This window comes from Pituophis catenifer, unplaced genomic scaffold (assembly GCF_029215685.1).
Source record: "Pituophis catenifer annectens isolate HBS135680 unplaced genomic scaffold, rPitCat1.0.hap2 SCAF_2, whole genome shotgun sequence".
Taxonomy (NCBI): Eukaryota; Metazoa; Chordata; class Lepidosauria; order Squamata; family Colubridae; genus Pituophis; species Pituophis catenifer.
Genome location: NW_027256882.1, coordinates 184,293,916 through 184,318,463, shown reverse-complemented (window position 1 = coordinate 184,318,463; position 24,548 = coordinate 184,293,916). Strand labels below are relative to the sequence as shown.

General features: G+C 42.5%; 1 protein-coding gene across 7 annotated transcripts in view; it reads right to left on the bottom strand.

The window, feature by feature from the left end:
- ILF3 (interleukin enhancer binding factor 3) overlaps nucleotides 1–15,523 on the bottom strand; it is a 43,639-nt gene extending 28,116 nt beyond the window's left edge. For all 7 annotated transcript variants that reach the window (XM_070938308.1, XM_070938309.1, XM_070938310.1 and 4 more), the window contains exons 1-7: nucleotides 15,396–15,523; nucleotides 13,962–14,041; nucleotides 13,659–13,885; nucleotides 3,549–3,729; nucleotides 2,045–2,192; nucleotides 590–681; nucleotides 132–227 (exon numbers count right to left, since the gene is read on the bottom strand). In XM_070938308.1, coding sequence (XP_070794409.1) covers nucleotides 132–227; nucleotides 590–681; nucleotides 2,045–2,192; nucleotides 3,549–3,729; nucleotides 13,659–13,885; nucleotides 13,962–13,964 — 747 coding nt within the window. In that variant the 5' untranslated portion in view covers nucleotides 13,965–14,041; nucleotides 15,396–15,523. The remainder of the gene's footprint in view (nucleotides 1–131; nucleotides 228–589; nucleotides 682–2,044; nucleotides 2,193–3,548; nucleotides 3,730–13,658; nucleotides 13,886–13,961; nucleotides 14,042–15,395) is intronic.
- Between the last annotated feature and the right edge of the window lie 9,025 nt (nucleotides 15,524–24,548).

Sequence of the window (24,548 nt, the reverse complement as noted above, 5' to 3'; positions counted from 1 at the left end):
TTTACAGGGATTCTTTTATTATTTAAAAAATTAGAACAGTCTGCCATTATGTATGGAACACTTTTCCATACATACACTTTTCCACTTTTAACATTTGTAAACTATAAAGGAAATTTAATTTATTAGATTACCCATCCTCTAAGTGGAGCCCAAGTAGGAACACGGGTACAGAGATCTCTCAGCACTCTGATGACTATGACACATGATTTCAAGCCATTTGCCCTGGCCTAGAACAAATTAATAAGCAAGAAGGGGGTCAGTAATGAATGTGAAAATCAATCTGAGACAAAACATACATTTTTGTAGTGCTACTTTGTCAAGGGTAAACTATGTATACATTTCCATAGCTTTTTATTTCTATAATGTTTTGTTACTGTGTATGAAAACTTACTCTTAGCACAAAGCAGCAACTAGGAACTATGCCATTTCTGAAAAACTAAATTCATCAAGTGCTTCTTTAGCAACTGTGCATTTAACAGATGCTAAGTTCTGCACATCTACAACTCACATTAAAACATTTTAACAAAGTTAGGCAATTACAACTTACAAGTTTTCTACTTAAAGACAAATATAAGAACAAAATGCAAACCTGGAACCACTTGGCGTGTCGGAGTGACGCCAAGGCAGCAAGGCATTTCTGCCTGTCCAGAACGTCCGGTGAGTCGTTGACTGATAGCGTTTCTATTCGTGGGTGGAATAAGAAGACAAGGTACAGTTTGACCAAGGGGGTTCTGTCGGGTGGAGAGGGGATGAGGCAGTTTCCTAAAGGGCAGCTGAGGCCCCCCGAACTCTGATCTAAAGCCCTGTACCTGAAAGTATAGCCTCAATACATTATTTTTTTCATCCTTATGAAGTAACAACTAAGTAAGGAGAACAATGTGAGGCATTAACTCATTTTTATACAGGGAAAGAAACCTTATAGAAAAGGATAGCTTTTAGACTATTGCAACCAAGCTATAGAACTAGACTAACCAACAAAATGGAAGGTTAAAATTAGATTCCCACTCTAAATCCAGTAGTAGTACATAACTAAGAGCTTTTCTACAAGGAACTCCCTCCGCCCACAAGGCTTGACTGCCCTGGCCCCAGCCCATGACAGAATGCGTCCTGTTGGTCAAAGGTCCAGCGTCCCTAAAATTGACAAACTAGAAGGCTTGGTAGATGTGTCAGATATCAAACCACAAACAATCAGGGAACAAATAATAAGTCTGTGCTGCAGCAAAAGTATAGGGAAGAAGTCTGGGTTTTAGATAAGGCAAGTTCAATCATTTAAAATATGTCAATGTTTTAGCATACTGCTCTTCTGGCTATTGAAAAATTCAATTAAATTACACATCAAAATATCAGTGTGAATTCCACCTCGTATGATCCAGCAATTAAACTGTGTAAAAGTCATGTATGAGAATAACAACTATGTAATATGCTAGACATATTGTAGCATCGAATACTAAATGTGAACTGCTTTCTGTGACTCAGCTGTAAATTGGTTATAATTAAATATGAATTAATTAGCCCCTATTTAAATAAAACAAAAAATATAGTAACTTTATTCAAAACTCTGCATTGTATTTTAAAATTCAATTGAATACTCCAAAATTAAGGACAAAAAACATAGAAAGATAAACATTTTTGCTGCAACACAAACTGCTTTATGTAATACACTCAATTTCATGAACATGCAAAAGTTTTTAAAAGTAAAATGTCAATATTTTAAGAGATTTTGGTTTGCACATGTATCATCTATAATCATTATTCACATTTAATTAAAAAAAAAACAGTATTATGCACAAGTGAAATAACACACTTGTAGAAAGGCTAGAGCAAAAGGCCTAAATGTTTAAAAAGGCATTTCATTTGGAAATATCACTCCAATTCTAGAAGCCTGTGTCAGATGATCCATAATCAAGAAACTGCACAACACTGTGACACAAATTGACTTGCATGAAATTGCTCTGCCTAATCAAGAAACTGAACACCATAATAAGTAGCAAAGTCAGTCTGGAAACTCATTCTGGGGCTGCTAGCAATTTTCAGTCTTCCATACCTCCAGCTAACATTTTTTCCATTTCTTCTCTGACAACAGGGGATGTCAAGTGAATAGTAAGTGTCAGTGGAGGTTCTTTTGTATTCTTAATTGTAATTGCAGCATCACTGACAGATTGAATAATTTCATATTTGTCTTCAGTAATAGCCTGAAACACAAGAAAATACTTTATATTCTTAGCTTTTTCTCTCTTCCAAACATTCAATTTAAGGTTCAGGGACAAAAACAGTCCTTTCAGAATAATTAATATAATCAATAGTAATTTAGGATCAATTATACTTCAGGGATGTCCACCTTCTATAGCAGCCAAATCTTCAAAGTAGTATACTCTTTGTGACTTTACCATCTTAGTAAAAAAAGTCTCCTCCCTGCGGGGGGGCGGAGGGGGGACGGGACGGGACACCTGTTGGTTTTGAGGATAGGCCAACATTGAAAAACTGACTAAAATCTTTTTTTCTGGTTTTTAAGTACCTTCCAGATGTGGAATGAATACTGAAGAGGAGGTACTTGGAAAAACTGTTTTCACTGCTGATTTACACTGTATTTATATTCACAGTAGTAAATCAACCATTATTGAGAACCGTGAAAGAATATTTTCCAAGCAATCTAAAACTATTTTGCAGTATGTATTGTTTTAAAACAATGTTAACAGTGTTATTTATGCAGACACTGAATCCCCCAATTGGGTTCGAGTAACTTGAATGATCTGATTTAAATATCCAAATAGTGAAGAAGCACAAACACATATATATACATTTTGCATACACATTATAAATTCATTTGTTTAGTATAACATGGCATCACATCTGCATAATTGTCAGGAGAGACAACACAAGCGGCCAATTTCTTAAACAGTATACAGGTAGTCCTAGACTTACAACAGTTCATTTAGTGACCGTCCAAAGTTAACTCACTGAAAAAGGTGATTTATGAGTTTTTCACGCTTATAACCATTGTAGCCTCCACATGGTCACATTATCAAAATTCAGATACTTGGCAACTGACTCATACTTATCATGATTGCAGTGTCCAGGAGTCATGTGATTCCCTTTTGTGAACTTCTGACAAGTGAAGTCAATGGGGAAACCAGTTTCACTTAACTGTGTTACTAATTTACCAACTGCAGTGATTCACTTAACAGCTGGCAAGAAAGGTATAAAATGGAACAAAACTCACTTAACAAATGTTTCACTTTGCAACAGAAATTTTGGACTCAATTGTGGTCATAAGATGTGGACTACCTATATTTAAAAAGCAGATGGTAAATGATTCAATGCCTAGAAAGCTTTAATCATGAAGACATTACAGCACTACTAGGAGTACTCTAAATAGCTGTAGGAGGTATCACAACACCTTGAAGAGGTTAATTTATGAACTATACGAACACTGCAAGCTTGCTGGAATACCAAACTTCAAAGTTAGTCCAGTAACATAGAACCAGCAGTTCATAATATACATATTAAAAATATTAGGACAGTACACGTTAGCCTATTTTTATACTCACAGCAAGCTGTGTGCTGAGATTGTCGGCTACTTTTTCCAAAAGACCAATAGTAGGTTTCTCTTTACATAACAGAACCAGCTCAAGATCCAAGTCTCCCTTCAGCAAGAGGCCTTTTGCTACAAGACCAACACGCATCACTCCACGAAGTGTCCTAGTCAAGTGCTCTGTAGTCTTCTGCTCACTATAAATATATATATATATATGTATATGTATGTTTGCCAAAATAAACCAACTCTTCCTTTATATATTGTTCAACCAAATTTTCAATGAACAGGAAAGATACTAAATTGATTAAGTTGCAAGGCTGCAATATTAGTGTGTATTGGTTCTTGCAAGCTCATTCATTTAGAATCAGACCATGACTCAATATATTATCAACCAGATATTTTTCCTGTTAATTATCCTGCACATTGATTATAGTAAAATTATTTTGTCTAGTAACTACTGACTTTCTATACTAAAAAGAAACACAACTGAAACTTTATGCAATGCTAAGTTTTGTATTGTTCAATAATGTTCAAGTAGAATAATCATGTAATATTTCCAGCACCAATATTTATTTATTTATTTATTTATTTATTTATTTATTTATTTATTTTTTATTTGATTATACCAATAAGCCATCTATTTTACTAGAGCAACATTTTAAATTGCAAAATATTTTCCCAAATGGCTGGAAGCTATGATCAGGCACCCTTGACTGTAGCTTCATCTCTAGCACAGGTTCATTCGTTCAGTGCTGCTTGAAAAAAGAAACGTCCATTTAAAAAAAATACAGTATTATATGTTGCAACAGAGATCCATGATTTCAAATAATCAAATAATTACAAGACTTCCTACTCCAAAGCTAGAGAAACATCTAAACAGGATACCATATTTATGTATCCTGTTGAATTTGTTTAGTTCTTTTTCTCTCTAACTCTCTCAAAATCAAAAGCAATTTTCCAAAAGCAACATCATCTTTAGATATACCTAGGGGAATTTTAATGTTAGCCTCAGAGGTACATAATTTTCATTCATAATATTGCAACCCATCATGAATCATAGAGCTGGAAGGGACTTTGGAGATCTTTCTAGTCCAACCTCCTGCTCAAGACAAAAACCTTATATAATCCCAGACAAATGGTTGTCCAATCTATTCCAAAAAAACCTGATGATTAAGCACCCACAATACAGGAGGTAAAATTGTTTAGTTGCTGTCAGAAAATTTCTCCTTACTTCTACGTTGGATCTCTCTTTGATAAGCTTCAATCCATTACTTGTCTGGCCTTTGGTGCCCTAGAATAAGTAAATTCCCTCTTTGTGACAGCCCCTCAAATACTGGAAGACAGTTATCATGGCCCCCCATTCCTTGTTTGATAGGTCAGACATACCTAGCTCCATCAACTGTTCATCATACAATTTAGCCTCCAGACTTTTTATCATCTTTGTTGCTCTTCTCTGCACACTTTCCAGGGTCTCAACATCTTTTTCCTATGATAGTGACTAGAATTCAATGCAGTATTCTTAGTGTGGCCCCACCACTGTGGTATAAAGTAGTACTATCACTTCATGTGATCTTGAAATTATTCCTGTTCATGCAATCTAGGACTGTATTACCTTTTTTGACAGTTGCATCACACTGCTGGTTCATACTTAAGTGGTGGTCCATTAGGACATCTAGATCCAGAGATACTGTTGAGCCAGGTACTACCTATTCTATAACTATGCATTTGGTTTTTCCTGCCTAAGTGTAGGATCTTAGTTTTCTCATCACTGAACTGGATCTTGTTGGCTAGAAATCACAATGGCATGTGGTACAGGTATTTAAATCAACTGAAGAGAAGAACATGACAAAATTATGAATACCCACCTTCTGCCTTGCCAGAACTTGCACCAGCAGGCTTTTGGTCATTTTAGAAGTTCCAACATTAGATCTCTCTGGAATAACAGAGAGGATTTCCTGCCCAACTAGTAAAATTTAGTTTGTATGTATAAATACATTTATTTTAGTTTTCCAGAAAGTTGGTGCCCTGTCCAGTTTCAACTTTTACGAAGCAACTGTGTTGACATTATTAGCACAGGGATGGTTATTATTATTTTTTTTGTCATCAAGAGCCACACTTCTTTCCCATGTTGTTTTGTACAGCTAAAAGCCAATGCCACTGTTGTTGTGTGATATCAGGGATCAAAGGTGGGAAAACTTATTTATCTATCTAAATTGGGGCAAACATTTCTGCAGTGGTGGGGTGTACCTTTGGGTTTCAGTATTTTATTTTTCATTCCTAAAAATGAAAGATTGCAGCTGCCAATGGATGGGACATTTCCTAAAATGCTTAGCTTGTTTTTTTTTCTTGAAATATTAAGGAGCAAACTAGTCCATAAAGCAAAATTATTACATCCACCTAATCAAAAACAAATAAAAAATATGCTATTAAATATGGGTTCTTTCAAACAGGGGGAGGGCAGTGCATATGCAGTCCACTGAATGCCCCCCACCCCAATAACATCTCCGTCTTCTTATGTTGAAAGTTAGAAATTACACTACTATTTCTCACTCAAGTTATTAGTGTGATTTCTGGGTATCATCAAAGCAAAAGGGATAGTGTTCAGTCCTAGAAACAGATAAGCAGATATATTCCACTTGTTAAAGTTCAAAATTCTTTTTGCCTATATTTGTTTTAAAAGGCATGTTGGCAGAGATTAAAGGGATACTCTTGTGATACTGGATGTACTTCAATGATCCACTTCCATTGCAAAATGCATGTCAAGCATTTTGTCACATCTGGAGATCAAGTAAAGCTGAGAGAAAAGATGATTTACCTAAAGCCATATATAGGCAGTTAATGGTAATTGGGACCAGAATTTCTCATTATGCAATGCCACTGTAAAGCTTCACATCGTATGATTGCATCACTTACCAACAGCAATTCTGGCACTTCCCATTGATGGATGGCCTATATGTGGTTAAGGCACCAGGCTAGAAACCAGAAGACGGTGAGTTCTAATCTCATTTTAGTCATGAAAGCCAATTGAGTGACTTTGAGTAAATATGGGTTGTTGTTGGAGGAGGAGGATTAAGTATGTTCATCACCTTGAGTTACTTATACAAATAATGAAATGATATAAATGAATGTAATTTATCAATGATGTCCAGCCATTAGGCAAGGACCCATACAAGCCATTCCTGGCTTGGTCCCTCCCAGCTTCCCCCAACTCTGGTAAGATAAGGGACTGCCTCCCTTTTAACTCCCACCATTTACTCATCTACAACCTTTTAGCTACCCTGCACCTGCCAGATGTGGGCTATATTGGCCATACTGCTCCCAGCTGACCTTTGCCATCTCCTTTCCACTGCTGAAAAAGTGCACCCAGACTGACTCAACAAGGCAGTTGCTGGCCACCCCAAATCTTCTTCTCAAGGCCATACTGTCAGGTCCACCATGGTGTCCTGCCATTCTGTTGGAAAGGGGGGGGGGGAGGCATTATTAGCTTGCTTTTTGCTTTTGTTATAACTGCTTGGGGATGGGGGTCGGATGGGGCGGGGAATCTTCGGAGACAGAGCATACTCTCTCCCAGCCTGACTCCAAGGCTGTATTGCCCTGAGGGTGAACTGTTATCACCTAGCACCTCAGAGATTCTCAAAAGAACCTTTCAGCATCACTTTGGATGTTGGTGGACTGGGGGAGGGGCGTTGGGCTGGGCTGGGGGAACTGAAAAAAAGCTGTTTGCTTTGCTCGGGCCTTTTCAATTTTCACCTTATGGAATCACTTCTCTCTCAATAAAAGTTCTTTCAATTCAACTTAATGGATTTCCTTGCTTTCCTGAAGGACTGAGGCAGTTCCTTACACATATTTGCTTTTTCGCAAAGCTTTGGAAGGCTTCAAAACCTTATGAAAAAGCCACATGCAATTTGAACAAGGCTACACATGAATTCAGGAAGAACAGTCAGCAGCACAAAGGCCCGATGCACCTGGTCTGCAGCAAAAGACGGCAGGGCCAGCAGGCTAAGCAGAGCCCAGGATGCCCAAAAGGATAGAAATGGGGAGACAGGCAGGTGAGAGGACCTGAAATATCCCTGTGATCATTAAGTGCAGGCAATTCTGGATTTCTGAGGGAGATACAGCAAACTAAAAAGGGTTCTATGAAAGTGGAACTAAAGACCATGTCAATGACCAAGGACCGTCTCCACATAAGGAAGTCAGAAGATCACCCACGCGTGCTCTGGATGGCTACAAGACAGGTTTTGCACGCTTGAATGCTAGGATACGATGCAATCAACCATCTAGGTTACAACCTTAGCAGAGCATTTTAAAGGACACTTAAGTTTGCAAACCCCCCTTTCCAATCACTTTTTAGAAATTGCTTACTCACCATCTTAAAGCTATTAAAGCTCTTCAGGACAATAAAGCTACAGAAATTGAATAAAGAAGTATGTTTGAAAAGTCTTCACTGGTTAATTACTCTGAATTAAAAAAGATTTTGATTCCAAGAAAGTTATAAAGGTCCAGATGAATTTGGAATATTGACTTTTACACTAAGATTTTGGAATTAACTATAAAAATTAAGCTTTTCTTAGAAAACAGATTCATTATCTGGTTACTGCAAGTCCTAAGATGATATGTGATAATTTTAGAAACTGGACTTTAGGGGATACTAAAGCTTTTAAAGCAGGAAAAAAGAAGACATGTGTGGTCAGTTAATATTTGACTTATAAAATGGCACAAAATATTATGTAATATTTTAAAAATTAAGGAAGATATTTTAAGAATGGAGCCAGAGTTTAGTAATACAATATTAACATTATCTATCTATCTATCTATCTATCTATCTATCTATCTATCTATCTTTGTTTGTTTGTTTGTTTGTTTGTTTATTTATTTATTTATTTATTTATTATTTATTTATTTTGTATACCACCCTTCTCCCAGAAGGGACTCAGGGCGGTGAACAGCCAAAATTAAAAAACATACAAATGCAAAAGTTAAGATAATTAAAAAAAATTAAATCACTGGCTACCCAATTTAAAACCCCAAATCCATAAAATTTAAAATCCCAATTAAAAACCATTTAGGCTAGGCCGGCTTGATGAAATAAAAACGTCTTCAGGGCTTTACGGAAGGTCCGGAGGTCCGGGATTAATCGTATTCCAGGAGGCAGCTCATTCCACAGGGCGGGTGCCCCCACAGAGAAGGCTCGCTCCCTGGGGGCCGCCAGCCGACATTGCCTGACAGACAGCACCCCGAAGAGGCCCTCTCTGTGAGAGCTTATTGGCCGGTGGGAGATTATCGGTAGCAGCAGGCGGTCTCGCAAATACCCTGGCCCTAAGCCATGGAGCGCTTTAAAGATGAGAACCAACACCTTAAAGCGCACCCGGAAGACCACCAGGAGCCAATGCAGCTCGCGCAGGAGAGGTGTTACGTGGGAGCACCACGTCACTCCCATAATCACCCACACGGCCACATTCTGCACCAGCTGGAGCCTCCGGGTGCTCCTCAGGGGGAGCCCCATGTAGAGAGCGTTGCAGTAGTCCAGGCGTGACGTAACCAAGGCATGAGTGACTGTGCACAAGGAGTCCCGATCCAGAAAGGGGCGCAACTGGCGTATCAGGCGAACCTGATAAAAAGCCCCCCTGGCCACGGCCGTCATATGCTCTTCTAAAGACAGCTGTGTGTCCAGGAGGACGCCCAAGTTGTGAGCCCCCTCTGTGGGGGTCAGTGACTCGCCCCCAATAGCCAGCGATGGCACCAGCTGGCTATACCGGGACGCCGGCATCCACAGCCACTCGGTCTTGGAAGGGTTGAGCCGAAGCCTGTTCCTCCCCATCCAGACCCGCACGGCCTCCAGACACTGGGACATCACTTCGAGGGCATCATTGGGGTGGTCTGGGGTGGAAATGTACAGCTGAGTGTCATCAGCGTACAGATGGCATCGCACCCCAAAACCACGGATGATCTCACTCAGCGGCTTCACATAAATGTTGAACAGGAGCGGTGAGAGGACCGACCCTTGCGGCACCCCGCAAGCAAGGCGCCTCGAGGTCGACCTCTGCCCCCCTGCCAACACAGACTGTGACCGGTCAGAGAGATAGGAGAACCACCGCAGCACGGTGCCTCCCACCCCCAATCCCTCCAGCCGGCGCAGCATGATACCATGGTTGATGGTATCAAAAGCCGCTGAGAGGTCTAACAGAACCAGAACAGAGGAACAACCCGTCCCGAGCCCTCCAGAGATCATCCACCAATGCGACCAATGCCATCTCCGTGCTGTACCCAGGCCTGAAGCCGGACTGGCACGGATCTAGATAGACTGTTTCATCCAGGAACTGTGGGAGCTGTCGCGCAACCACACTCTCCACAACCTTCGCAACAAAGCGAAGGTTGGAGACCGGATGGTAGTTTGCCAAAACGGCCAGGTCCAGAGAAGGCTTCTTGAGGAGGGGCCTCACCACCGCCTCTTTCAAGGCGGGAGGCAAGAAACCCTCTCTCAGAGAAGCATTTATAATCCTCTGGAGCCAGCCTCGTGTTACCTCCCGGGTGGCCAGTACCAGCCAGGAGGGGCACGGGTCCAATAAACGTGGTTGCGTTTAACCTCCCCAGGATCCTGTCCACGTCCTCAGGAGTCACAGGGTCGAACTCATCCCAGGTAACATTCTCAAGACCAGCCTCAGTCACCCCGCCAGGATCTACCCAGTCAGAGTCCAAGCCTTCCCGAATCTGAGCCATTTTATCGTGCAGATACTGTGCAAAATCCTCAGCCTGCCCTTGCAAGGGGTCTTCCCGCGCTCCCTGATGGAGGAGGGAGCGAGTCACCCTAAACAAGGCGGCTGGGCGGTTATCTGCTAATGCAATAAGAACGGAAAAGTGGTTACGCTTTGCCGCTTTTATTGCCACTAGATAGATCTTAATATGAGACCTAACTAGTGTTCAGTCGGATTCGGAGCAACTAGCCCTCCAACCACTCTCTAGGCGTCTTTTCCGGCGCTTCATCTCCCTCAGCTCCTCGGAAAACCAAGGGGCCGGGCAGGTTCGGCGTCGGGTCAGAGGCCACAAAGGCACGACTCGGTCCAGAGCACCGGCGGCCGTCCTATCCCAGGCAGCCACCAGATCTTCAGCCGAGTCGTGAGCCAGTTTCAGGAACTGGCCCAAGCTCCCTCTGGAACCTATCAGGATCCATCAGGTGCCTGGGGCGGAACCACCTGGTCGGTTCCGCCTCCCTGCAGTGGGGTGCAGCGGTCAAAAGGTCCAGTCTCAGGAGAGAATGGTCCGACCATGACAGGGGTTCAATAACTATATCCCCTATATCTAGACCACTCAGCCACTGACCAGAGATAAAAACCAAGTCCAGAGTGTGTCCTCCCACGTGAGGAATTATGTCTACTTCTATGTACAGACTATGTCCAGAAGATGTTAATGAAGGAATGACTATCTGATAAGGTAAAGCATCAAAAGTGGAACTCTAAATGACAGGCCAAAAGAACATTTTAGAAAAGGATGCTTTACTGGATATACAAATGAAACTTCAAGTTTTCAAAAGGAAGAAAATACAAATAATAAATCAATAGGGAAATGTTTATTAGATTTTAGATCTGGAAAATATTTTATTAGATTTTTCAAAACAGCCTTGTTAAAACGTTGAAGAAACCTGTGTGATAGATTAAGAAGTGAAGAGAAATCCATTTCTATGATTAAAACTATTAAAAGTGAAAGGAATGAATAGTTTTATTTTATTTATTTATTATGGTTGAAATGAGGCTTTTTTCCCAATGTTCTAGCAACCCTTTATGGATTTTTTTGTTGACACCAGTATTGAAAAAATGATTTTTATGGATTTTTGTGGATTACGGACTGGTTATAGATAAGGGATGTAATATGAATGAATATGTACAAAAGTATGAAGGCTATGGCTTAACGCATTGTAAGCTGCCCTGAGTCTCCAGAGAAGACTCCGGAAGGCATATAAATCAAACCAATAAATAAATAAACAAACAAACAAACAAACAAACAATAAGGATTTTTTTAATCCTATAGGGAGTGAAGTTATTAAATCTGATTATATTGGATGGAAATTACTTCTGCTTGCATTTTTCTCTCTTCTTGCACCTTTTAATCTTTCTTTTTGTTCTCTAAGTTTTGTTTGGATTAGTGCTTACTATTGTGATTAAAATGCTTAATAACAATCATATTTTAAAAAAATAAAAGTGAGCTGCCAAACACCGAAATAAGCAAGGAAATAGTAAGAGAATATCTATTCACCCTGGACAAGTACAAATCACCTGGACCAGATGGTTTGCATCCCAGGGTTCTCTGAAGGAGCTCCTGAAACGCAAGGAAACTATACCAGAGGGCTGGGAAAGAGCTGATATGGTAACAGTACTAATTTACAAAAAGGGGAAAATGGATCCAGGAAATTACAGGTCAATCACCTTGAAATCAATACCTGGGAAAATCCTGGAAAAGATAATCAAATGGAAGATTTATGAACACCTAAAAATGAACAAGGTGATTACTATATCACAAGCCAGCATGTGTTTTTTTAAAAACAGATGCCAGACAAATCTTATATTCTGATAAAATGACTAAATTAGTGGACCTGCAAATGCTGTGGATGTAATATACTTGGACGTCAGCAAAACATTAGTATTAAACTGACTATGGGCCACACAGTTTATTGATCGTAATTTTAGTATAGTTAGACCATGTATAATTGACAGACTGGATTTTATCATAGATTTTAGCTGTTATTTATTATTTTATGCTAGCATTTTTAATTATGCATTTACTGAGTGTTTTTATTTGTTCTGGTCTCTGAGCTATGACTGTAATAAATTGAATCTACTTCTTGCTAAGTTAGAAAAAATGACTGTAATAAAATGAATCTACTTCTTGCTAAGTTAGAAAAAATTGGGATAAACCAGCACCAGATGGATTTAGAATTGGCTAACCACACCCAGTATCTAGTTCTTAATGAAACTACATCTACATGGAGGAAGCATACCTCAAGATTCTTCCTTAGGCCTAATAATCTTCAACAGCTTCATAAATCATCTAGACCAGCGGTCCCCAACCTTTCTGACATAAGGTACCGGTTTCATGGAAGACAATTTTTCCATGGTCCAGGGGGTTGGTTTTGCATGCAACCTAGATCCATGTGCATGTGCAGATGAAGCTTTACTCGCCTGCCATTTGTGTGGCCTGGTTCCTGACAGGCCATGGATTGGTAACTATCTGCAGCCCAGGGGTTGGGGAACCCGATCTAGATGAGGTGGTAGAAAGGGAACTCATCTAATTTGCAGATGACACCAAGCTGGGGGGAATTGTTTTGAAAAATAAACTCAAGATTCAGAAGTATCTTGACAGATTTGAGCATTGAGCCTTATTCAGTAAGATGCAGTTAAGTGATGAGAAAAATAAGGTCCTGCATTTAGGCAGGCAATGGTACTAAATATATTAAAGGAGATGAGCACTCAAATTTGATTTCCGAACACAAAATGGAACAAAACAACATTGGATGTATTTAAAGATATTTATGAACAAGGGATTTTAATTTTAAGAGTGTCTGCCATTATAGATATGGAAAAGGAACAAAATTTACCAAATAAGACTGATTTGAAAGTAGATCTAAAAATGATGGGCTATGGGAATGTGGAAGGAGATGCACTGTATATCCATATGAAATTAGCTGATGTTTTAACAAAGCAAAAGAGTGACCTTTATATCTCTTAAGGCTTGGAAGAATTTTATGAGAAAGGACAAAGAAAAAATAAGAAATCAAGTTCTAGAACATTACTTGAGGTGATTAAAGATTAAGATTGCTAAACTAGGACTGAATGACAAGGCTTTATAAAGATTTATTTCTAGACATGAGATGAAATATGGAAAGAAATCATTTGTTGTATTTTACATGAAATTGATCAGCCATTAAAATTGTTTATATGGAGAAAGTCAACTTTTTAATATTTCATTTTTTTCCTTTTCTTCTCTTTTTAGTCTCTTAATTTTATTAGTCTTTATCTTTTTAATTGTAATGTTTTTTAAAATTCATGTAAACTGCAAAAATTGGCATCATAAGCAGGAGAAAATTCTTTTCAGAAGTTGTGAACCTAAGAGCAAGTTATGAATAGTTACAAACCTTCCTTCTTTGTTCTCTTCTTCAGCTACAGTCTCCATGGTGTCAGGTTCTGGCTGCTCATTATTACCTTTCTCCTGCTCATTAATCCAGTCAGAAACAGCTTTGAGAGCACGTTCAGTGTGAGAGACCATGTTTTGAACTGCTGTCAGTTCTTCTTGAGTTGGATAAACTGCAGAATGCTTTGCCATGACATGGCGATCATCATTTACAAAAATGCGCATTGGCCGCTGAAATTTAAAACATAAAATAAGTAAAACAAAAATACATGGCATTTCATTTCATTTATGAATGGCAAATTCTTACCATTTTGCTTCAGATCCTTGATGAATTTTCTCCAAAGAAAATGTTTCTTCTAAGCTGTACCAGCACTGTGTTCAGGTACTCTGAAATGATTTTTTAAAAAACACCAACTTCATTGAACAAGGTTTGGTAGAGAATCAAACATTTATATTCCTTAAAGATATGACTGCACATCAACCTAAGAATAAAGTGGTTTCTAATAGAACTCTTGACAAGTAGCACATTAGAACCATTTAAAATATGGAGTTTACTAAAAAGGATTGCATCCCCGACCAATAGTTGAATTTCTACCACACAATTAAATATATACTTACTTCAACAAAACACACTGAATTTATGAAGATCAAACATAACCACTATATCCTCCGTTAAGTCTCAACTTTTAATACCCTGTAGTATACTATTTGTAAATTGAGAAATCTGGCCAAGGTTAAAACAAAGTGGAACGCTAGCTGAGAAAATACTCATACTATATTAAAATCTCACACTATATATATTAATAAGCCCGAAACAATCTACCTGATCATTCGATTGATAATTATTAGCAAACATTATGCAAGAGGAAATTCCAGCCCTGTCGTTGCCCCACGAGGGAGCTGGGGTTACTGGCAAAACCTTCCGATCTGAAGATTATTCCTGCCAGCCGTTATACATCCGTCAGGGCCTAGACGATGTGTTCTCAAGAGAAGAGTTCATGCCGCAATTTTTCACCACGCGTTTGGAGCCTTAAATCTTTAAAGGTGGCTTTCCAGAAGGAGGGTGGCAAAGGACACACATGGGAACTTTACGGAATACGGAGCCGAGAAAATACCGCGTACTCTCCGCAGAAAGGCAAAGGCTTCCGAGGGAGGCGAGAAGCAACAAACCCCAGGAGAGCAAACATACGAATCTGGAGGGTCGATTAAGTCATCAGGTACCTGGAAAGCGTCCCACTCTTTCCAGATACCTAAACCAACTGTAAACCACAAACCACTCTTCCTTCAAGGGAAACTTGAGAGCAAAAGCAGCTCCCCGGAAAAAGATGTCCGGGGGGGGAGGGGGAGGCTGCGGTAATCAGGAGGAGTAAAGGCGTCATTGTGAGATGCCACTCCAACACCGATTCAAGTTTTCGAAAATCAAATAAGCGCGCCCAGTTCCAAATATTGGCCGCTACCCGTTAAACCGCTCACGCGCCATTACTGTCCTCCCCGCTCGCTCACCACCCCTTGTCTCCTGGCCCATCCGCCGCCATTTTGTTTTCTCCACACAATGGAGCGCGCGCGCGCGAGTACAGAGCAAGAGGGGGAGGCGGTTCTCCGCGACCCGTAGACCCATCCATCCATCCACTACGCCACCCCATTGACACGCGTGTTTCACGCCCGGTCCGACCAACCTATTCCCCTGAGGAAATCCTCGGATTTAGTACTGCCTCCCTACGCTACGCGGTCGTCTACTTACCGACCGGGCAAGGCCCGTCGAGGTTGACCGGTAGTATCTCCACGCGAAGCGTTTCGTCGATCAGCCGTTCGGCGACAGCAGAAGCGGCGACACCGTCGACTTCGTTCGGCTCTAACTGCAGCGTGGGGGGAGGGGTGGCACGAAGGAGAAAGTGAGATCGGTCTCCCACGTGATCCGGAGATAGTCTTCTCCTCCAATCAGAGCGAAGAAAGGAGGCGTGAACTAAACCTCGCACGCTAGAGGGTTAAGAAAGCGAGTCTCTCCTTTTTTTCTCCGCCCTCTTTTCTGCCTCCATTTTATTTCCCGTTTCGAAGCGTGGTTGTGCTGCTGTGGGACTGCGCTGATTTCAAACATTCCGTGCTGAATGGTGGGTGGTCTTTTCCCGGAGTTGTTTTGATGCAAAGAGAAACAGTCACAAAGAGAGTAAAAAGATCAGATGTGACGCATTTGTTGCGAGCTTGTGCGCGCTAACTCAGAAATAAGTTACACTCTAATTGGAGGAAATACTATTCTGTCTCCCTCATAAAAGAGCCTTCAAAGTTAAAAGCATTAACCCGAAATATACTTGGAAGCGAAACAGAGAATACAACTCCAGTTAGTATGCTGGTCGATTAACAAGCAGCAGCAATTGATATTTATAACTCATCTTCGGAGGCTGTATTAAAAATGTTTTAGTAATCGAAGTTTAGACTAAAAAGTGTAAGAACTAACAAACTTTAAAAAAGTAAAATAGGCTGAAGGCTGTGTATAAAAGTTCTTACAGAAGCCAATTTTCCAACCCATTTACCTCTGGATTTGCTGACCTATACTTCTGACTTGGAAGAAAAATCCATCTAGTTCGGTTCAAAGCTGGGAGAAAGGCGCTGGAAATAAAATTGCTGATTAGCAAGAAGGTCCATTTTTTGATGAACAGAACCACCAGGGTTTGTGATTCTTTGGATTCCTATGGGACCATGTAGGGGTCATGGCTGGCTGTATAGGCAAAAGGAAATGCAAATCCTAGGTGTTTGAAGTAATTTTGTCAATCTTTTGTTTGTTGCTTATCTGAGTTTTTGTCATGACCCAGTATTTCTGAACCTATTACTAAATCTGCATTTCTAAAAGCTAGCCGCTTCAGTTTCTGCTTGGGTCAGGGTAACAGGCTGGTTTCTACCTCCCTTTAAGGCAGGGGTCCTCAGACTATTGAGGGCCCAGATTGGCTAGGTGGGTGTGTCTCAGTGGCCATGTGACTGGGTTGGCATGGCCAACTTAGCCGTCCATTAAATAATACAAATTAAACTTTAATTTGTTTTTCTCCTGGGGGTGTTTTATTTGCTTTTATTTGACTTTTCTTTTTACTAGAAAAAGAAAGTTTTTAAGTTGTTTATGAGTCTAGTGGTCCACTTCAGAAAACTCAGATTTGCAGCAATTCTTAGCCACAAGAAGGTTACAATCATCATAATCTCTCTGTCTCTGCCTCTGTCTCTCTCTCTGTCTTCTCTCTCTCTGTCTCTGCCTCTCCCTCCCTCCCTCTCTCCCTCTCTCAAGAAAAGTGTGCTAGAAGTGCAAATGGGGGTAGGCAAGAGAAACGTTGTTACTGCAGACTACTTCAGCTGACTGCTAGCTGCAGTTCAGCAGATCGAATCTCACTGGCTCAAGGTTGACTCAGCCTTCCATCCTTCTGAGGTGGGTAAAATGAGGACCCAGATTGTTGGGGGCAATATGCTAACTCTGTAAACCGCTTAGAGAGGGCTGTGAAGCTCTATGAAACGGTATATAAGTGTCAGCCTCCGCTTTTTCATTGCTTGCTCAGCTGCCATGAAACGGGGGAAGGGGGAGCTATTGGAATTCTTGGGAGTGGGGAAGTGAGCTGGTGGAGAAGAAGAGAGAAACTTTGCTTCAGCGTTTCTTTGAAGCTGATAACAAGTCAAGGTCAACAGCCGTGGCATAGCAGGAGGATGGCACCACCAGACGTCGCACCCACATGTCCTCTGGGGAATTGTGGATTGGATTATTTTATGCTGGACAGTTGGGGGAAGGCTTTGGGTATGCTTTCTATATGTAATTTTCACGCCTTTTGCTTCAGACCTTGCTTTTCTTTGGTTGCATTCAGTTCATACTCAGTAAAAGTACCTTTCTCTATGAAAATGGAGTCGGGGTTTTTCTTTCTTGAGTTTTGAAGGGAGGTATGCCTGACATTAAGCAAGGTCTGCATTTATAGCCATCCCAGAAGAACTACTGTGGGGGCTGAGCAAACAATGTCTGATCAAGACAGTGACCAGGACCAGATGGGAGCTGCCAGCTCAGCAGCTTCATCATCACACCCTGCCTGGGAGGCATTGGACTGGATGGCTAATTTACAGCTGGAGGAAGATCTGGAGAAAGCCAAATGGTTGCTGGGCGTGGGGAGGTTGCTGGAGCTGGAGAAGACCCCCCAAGGTGTAACAAGTACCAGACCCTGAGGGGCAGAAGCTGGCTGGCTGCAGGAGCAGAAAGAAAATTTCCTGGTCGCACAGGCCCTGCAACTTTTGAAAGAGGCAGAAGAAAGCCGAAAAAGCTGGGAAAGATATGCATACTCCACTGGGAGGGAGGATGAACGCCCCAGGGATAGAGCGGAGGCTACTGCTTGTGTGGAAGAGAGAGACCAAGCTGGGGAAGGAACAGTTCAAGCCTCCGGAACTCAAGCAGCTGCTGCGGCAGCATAGGGACCCCCGGCAAGACAGGCACTGCCCCAGAGGCAAAGAAAGCCAAAATTTCCCCGATATCAGAAAAATTCGGGGGAGACCCGAAGAAGTTGGGATTTTTTCTGACCCAAGTTTGGAACCACATGCAGGACTGGGGGAAGGATTTCCTCTCAGATGCTGCATGAATGAGGTGCGTTACTAAGGCCCTGGAGGGGGTAGCAGCTGGATGGATGGTAGGACTCCACAATGAAAATTCCCCCTTGCTGAAGAATTATGATCAATTCATGGCAACCCTCAGAACGCATTTTGAGGACCCCTTAGCTGAGCGAAGGGCGAGAATTAGAATGAAGGCCATCCACCAGGGGCGGAGATCGGTGGTGGAATATACCCAGGAGTTCCGCGAGCTGGCATCCTACATGAGAGGGTGGTCAGAGATGGCCTTTCTGGAGAACTATAAAGATGGGCTAAATGAGGATTTTTACAAGGATTATCGTTCCCGAGAGGCTCCCAACGACCTGCAGAGCTGGTACGTGTTGGCAGCGGACATGGAGATCGACTTGGCCCGGGGTAGTCTCTGTGGTGGGCGCACCTGGGATCAGCCACCCTCCTCATTCTGCAAGGGGGTGCCAAAGGCCACAATGGGGACAGCAGGGTCCAAACCAAAATCCTCTGCGTGTTTCAAATGTGGGAAAGAAGGGCACCGAGTCGCTGAGTGTTTCTCCAAGCCGGCGCCCAAGGCAACCTCTACCAGAGGAAAGAAAGCTGAGAAAACACCCGCGAGAGCCCGCGAAACCGCCCTGAAGGGAGAAGTTGTTGAGTTCGCTCCCTTGAAACATGAGTTGGGAACTCCGATCATCACCAACAGTGAAACCGACTCCGACGACGACTTCCTGGTAAGTCAAAGGGGGCCCCATGACCATCCCAGTAGAATTAAAAGTACCATCCACCGGGGCCCATGTCCAGATGCCAGCCCTCCTAAATTCGGGATGCACCAGGTGCGTCATCAGCCTGGACGTTGTAGAACAGATGGGCCTAAGACTAAAAATGATGAAAAGGCCCATCACATTCTGTCAGATAGACGGATCGGTGGCTGGAGGGGGCCCAGCCCATTTTGTAACTGAGCCAATCGAGATGAGGATGGGGGATCACCTAGAGACTCTGAGTTTTATTGTGGCCCCGGGCATGGAATGGCCCCTCCTACTTGGACTGCCTTGGCTCCGTAAATGGAATAAATGGAAGCGCATAAACTGGAAGATGGGAGTGTTGCACATCCGCTCCAAACAACCAGGGATGAAAGGGGAGGAACCCCATTGCGTGGGCGAAGTGGAGAACGAGGGTGCAGTGATGGTGACAGACCACATTGTGGGGGAGGAGAAGATCCAAAAGAGTACTGGGATCTCCGGGAAGTGTTCAGCGAGAAGGTGTCAGACGTGCTGCCCCCCCACCGACCAACAGACTGTACCATTGAAATCCTCCCTGGGGTAAAACTCCCTAAACCAAAAATCTACCCCATGACCCCCTGGGAGCTGGGGGAACTACGGGACTTTATTGATAAAAACTTAAAATGCAGGTTTATCTAACTGGCTAGGCCACGGGTGGCAGCACCACTTCCAGGAAAAGGATAGGTCCTTTCGTCTGGTGGTCGATTATAGATATTTAAATGCAATTTGCATAGAAAATGTCTACCCCCCCCCCTCTCATGAAGGACATGTTAGCCCACCTAGGCAAAGGAAAGATTTTTACAAAGCTGGATTTAGGGGAGGCATATTATAGAGTTCGAATTAGAGAAAGAGATGAATGGAAAACTGCTTTCAACTGCCCGCTGGGATGTTTCCAGTTTCGGGTGCTCCCTTTTGGACTGCAAGAAGCCCCTGCTGTATTCATGCAGCTAATTAACGAAGTGCTGCAGGAACACCTGTACAAGGGGGTGCTGGTCTACCTGGATGATATTCTTATCTACACCGAGACCATGGACGACCACGTAAAATTAGTGAGGGCTGTCCTGAAAAAACTTAGAGCTGCTGAACTGTATGTCAAACTATCAAAATGTGAATTCCACCAAACTAAAATTGACTATCTGGGGTATCGCATCTCACATGAGGGGATAGAAATGGATCCAGAAAAGGTCCGGGCCGTGTTGGAATGGGCCCTCACACATACCCGCAAACAACTACAGAGTTTCCTGGGGTTTGCTAACTTCTATTGACAATTCATCCTGTCGTTCGCAAAAATTGCACTACCTATTACTAATCTTCTGAAAACGAAAGGAGAAGAGAGGCCAAAGCCCTTCCGGCCTCTCAAGTGGACTATGGACTGTCAGGCAGCGTTTGAGAAACTAAAACAACTGTTTGCTGCCAATCTGGTCCTTAAACATCCTGACATGGAAGCCCCTTTTGTTGTACAGGCTGACGCCAGCGATGTAGCCATTGGGGCAATGTTACTTCAAGCGAACGCAGAAAGAAAGCTGCAACCCTGTACCTATACCTCTAGGAAATTATCGGAGACCAAGAGGAGATGGGCCATATGGGAGAAAGAGGCTTTTGCTGTTCGTTGGGCACTGTTAACGTAGAGACATTTCCTTGAAGGGGCTAAGCAACCGTCTGAGGTGTGGACTGACCACAAGAACTTAGAAGTTTTGAAAATGCTATGAAAGCTGTCCCCAAAACAAGTCCGTTGGGCTCAGCACTTCAAACGATTCAATTTTTCCCTGCGCTACCTTCCTGGAGGGAAAAACTTCATGGCAGATGCCCTTTCGAGACTTCCGCAATACAATAGTGTTAGAGAGGAAGTAATTTGTCTGATTATCCCCTCAAAACAGCTGGCGTCACCAGTAGTTACTAGAGCCCAGGCGAAAGCAGATCCAACTTTTTTTTTTTTTTTAATTTGATTTATATGCCGCCCTTCTCCAGAGACTCAGGGCGGCTTACAATGCGTTAAGCAATAGCCTTCATTCTTTTGTATATTTTATACAAAGTCAGCTTATTGCCCCCACAAACTGGGTCCTCATTTCACCTACCTTAGAAAGGATGGAAGGCTGAGTCAACCTTGAGCCTTGGAGAGATTCGAACCAGCAGAAATTGCAGGCAGCTGTGTTAATGACAGGGTGCACTAAACCACTGTACTATCAAGGCTCTTTTTGGGCTTTGGACTTTGTTGGGCGACTTGAGCAAGCAGCTAAGGGACACTCTAAAAACTGACAAGTGGTTTTTGGCCCATATAAATGAGTGTACGCTTCAAGAAGGACTCACCTGGATGGGAGCTAAGCTGTATGTTCCCGCCAGTCTAAGAGTGACAGTATTATAACACGCCCATGATTCCAAAGTTGCCGGCCATTTTGGGTTCGTGAAAACATTACATTTACTTAAACAACAGTTCTGGTGGCCCGCACTAAAGAAGGACATAGGAGCATATGTAGCAAGTTGTCCCGTATGTGCTGCTGCAAAGAGACCTCCTGGGAAGCCACCCAGATTGCTTCAGAGTGTTGCCAGACTGGAAGCTCCATGGAAGGAAATTTCCATGGATTTTATTGTTGAGTTACCCGAAAGTGGGGGGGGGGAATACAGTTATTTGGGTGGTTATTTTGAGTGGGTACAGTTATTTGTTTTCTAAACAAGTGCATTTTATCCCATGTCCCAAGATCCCTTCCGCTAAAACGCTTGCAAAATTGTTTGTCCAACATGTATATCAATTACATGGGGCTCCAGAGCGGATAATCTCGGACAGAGGAGTTCAGTTCACCACCCACTTTTGGAAAGAGTTCCTGGGGTTGTTAGGCTCCGCCCAAGGGTTAAGCTCCGCCCATCACCCTCAGACCAATGGGGCTTGTGAGAGAACCAATCCCGTGTTAGAACAATACCTGAGATGTTACATAAATTATCAACAAGATAACTGGGCAGATTTGCTGCCGTTTGCAGAGGTGGCCTATAATAACTCCATACATAGCAGTATCGGGTTTACTTCTTTTAAGGTGGCCTCCAGCCAAGATTTCGTACTCATTCCGGAGTTGCCTCAGGAGAACCCACAGATACCCTCCTTGGTTGAGTGGATTGAACAGTTACGTGACACTTGGTCAGTAACACGTAAGGCTCTGGATGAAGCCCATCGAGTTCATAAAACCCAAGCCGATAAGAAAAGGATTCAGGGTTGGAATTATAAAGTTGGTGATATGGTTTTCCTTTCCACCAAGTACTATCAAACTACCCAAAAGTCGAAAAAACTTGGATCGAAGTATGTGGGTCCTTTTCCGATAGTCCGTATCGTTAACCCAGTCATGGTGCAATTGGAATTACCCAAAAACTTGCGAAGGATTTATCCGGTGTTTCATGTCAGTTTGCTAAAACCAGAGTGTTCGTCCCCTTTACGTCTGGACCAAGAACCTCCCCCTGTCCCCATAATAATTGAGGGGGAACAGCATTTTGAGGTCAAGGAAATATTGGACTCTAGAAAGCATCATGGTAAGGTGCAGTATTTGGTGGCCTGGAAACATTTTCTGTTATCTAAAGCTGAATGGGTAAATAAGTGGGACGTTCGAGCTCCAAAACAACTGCAATTGTTTCACTCCAAAACCCTGATAAACCTAAATCTATTTCTTATTGTCATGCTTTTAATTCTGTAATTATCTGTTTTCTGTCATTTTGGTTTTCTTGTAGGAATAATATCTCTTCTGCAGGAGGGCCGAATGTCAGCCTCCACTTTTTCATTGCTTGCTCGGCTGCCATGAAACGGGGGGAGCAGGGAGCTATTGGAATTTTTGCGAGGGGGAAAGTGAGCTGGTGGAGAAGAGAGAAACTTTGCTTCAGCGTTTCTTTGAAGCTGATAACAAGTCTAGGTCAACTGCCATGGCATAGCGGAGGATGGCACCACCAACGTCGCACCCACATGACCCCTGGGGAATTGTGAATTGGATGATTTATGTTGGACAGTTGTGGGAAGTCTTTGGGTATGCTTTCTATATGTAATTTTCATGCCTTTTGCTTCAGATCTTGCTTTTCTTTGGTTACATTCAGTTCATACTCAGTAAAAGTACCTTTCTCTATGAAAATGGAGTCGGGGTTTTTCTTTCTTGAGTTTTGAAAGGAGGCATGCCTGACAATAAGTCTAAGCGCTATTGCTATTGCTGAGTTCCATTTCATTCCATTCTGTTCTCTCTCTCTCTCTCTCTCTCTCTCTCTCTCTCTCTCTCTCTTTCTCCCTCCCTCCTTTTCTCTCTCTCTTTTTCCCTCCCTCCTTCTCTCTCTCTCTCTCTCTCTCTCTCTCTCTCTCTCTCTCTCTCTCTCTCTCTCTCTCTCTCTCTCTCTCATCTGCCACAAGCATCACCTTCCCAACAGCAGATGGGAGGTGGCAGCTGTTGCTGACTTGGGATGGAAACATGGAGAAACGCCCAGTGAAGCAATTGCCTTTTCCTCTCCAACTTTTGTTAGCAGAGAGAAGGAAGAGGCAGAGGTGGTGGCAGCAGCAGCAGCGGTCATCTCTCTCTCGAGGCTTCAGAGAGCCTCTCACTCAAGAGGCTTCCTTTCGCCCCTCTGGTGGGGAATGGGGTTGCCTTCCCTGCTGCTTGGCTCTCAGGTGAAATTCCGGGGGGGGGGCACAGCGGTGGTCGGAGGGGCTGTTGGCTGGATCCAGTGACCCGGAGGGCTGCAGAGACCAAAGTTCTGGTGGGGGGAGCTTTGCTGCTCAGGCCGAGAAGCAATGTTGGTGAGATAGGCGGGCTGCCTTTAATTTGCTTTGCATGATGCTGGCTCAGCAGGGATGAGCACAGTTCTGGGGAGGAGACCCCTGGCCTAGGCTACTTTAGGAACAAAGCGGTGGGTTTTGCTGATGTTTCATATTCAGCAGTGCTACCTGCAAGATGCTCTTACTGAAGGTTTTAAAGTTTGGGAGGCTCAAGATAGAGGAATCGGGCCAAATAACTGGACACTACTATTCTGTAGGGTCTAAAAAATGTGGTAAATAGTGTTTCATAATATGCCAACAATAAAGGGTAAAGTAAGGTAATTAGATGAAGGCAGCAAAAAAAATTATGATCATTTCAGGATAAAATGAAATATATGTCTAAAGAGCAGAGTATCTATGGAGATTCTCGGTCTTCCAGGTCATGGTTGTCCCAAAAGTGCTTTTTCAAGAGGCAACTGCACTTCCTAGTTTTGTTTTGTTTTTTGAAGACCTTTCGTTTCTCATCCAAGAAGCTTCTTCAGAACTGAAGAAGCTTGGATGAGAAGTGAAACATCTTCAAAGATATAAAGAGCAGACTATATTCAGTATTTAAATATAAGTGAAGTTTTTGATCTGCAAAGCAAAGTCTTACGATTCAGGCTGTGGTCTTATGATGCAGATTGTGAAAGAGAAAGAAAGAAAGAGAAAGAAAAAGGAAGGAAGGGAGAGAGAGAGAGAGAGAAAGAAAGAAAAGAGGAAGGAAGCACTACAAACTCTGGAACTAGACGTAGCTTCAGAAGAGCCTTGGTAGTACAGGGGTTTAAGGCACCGTGTTATT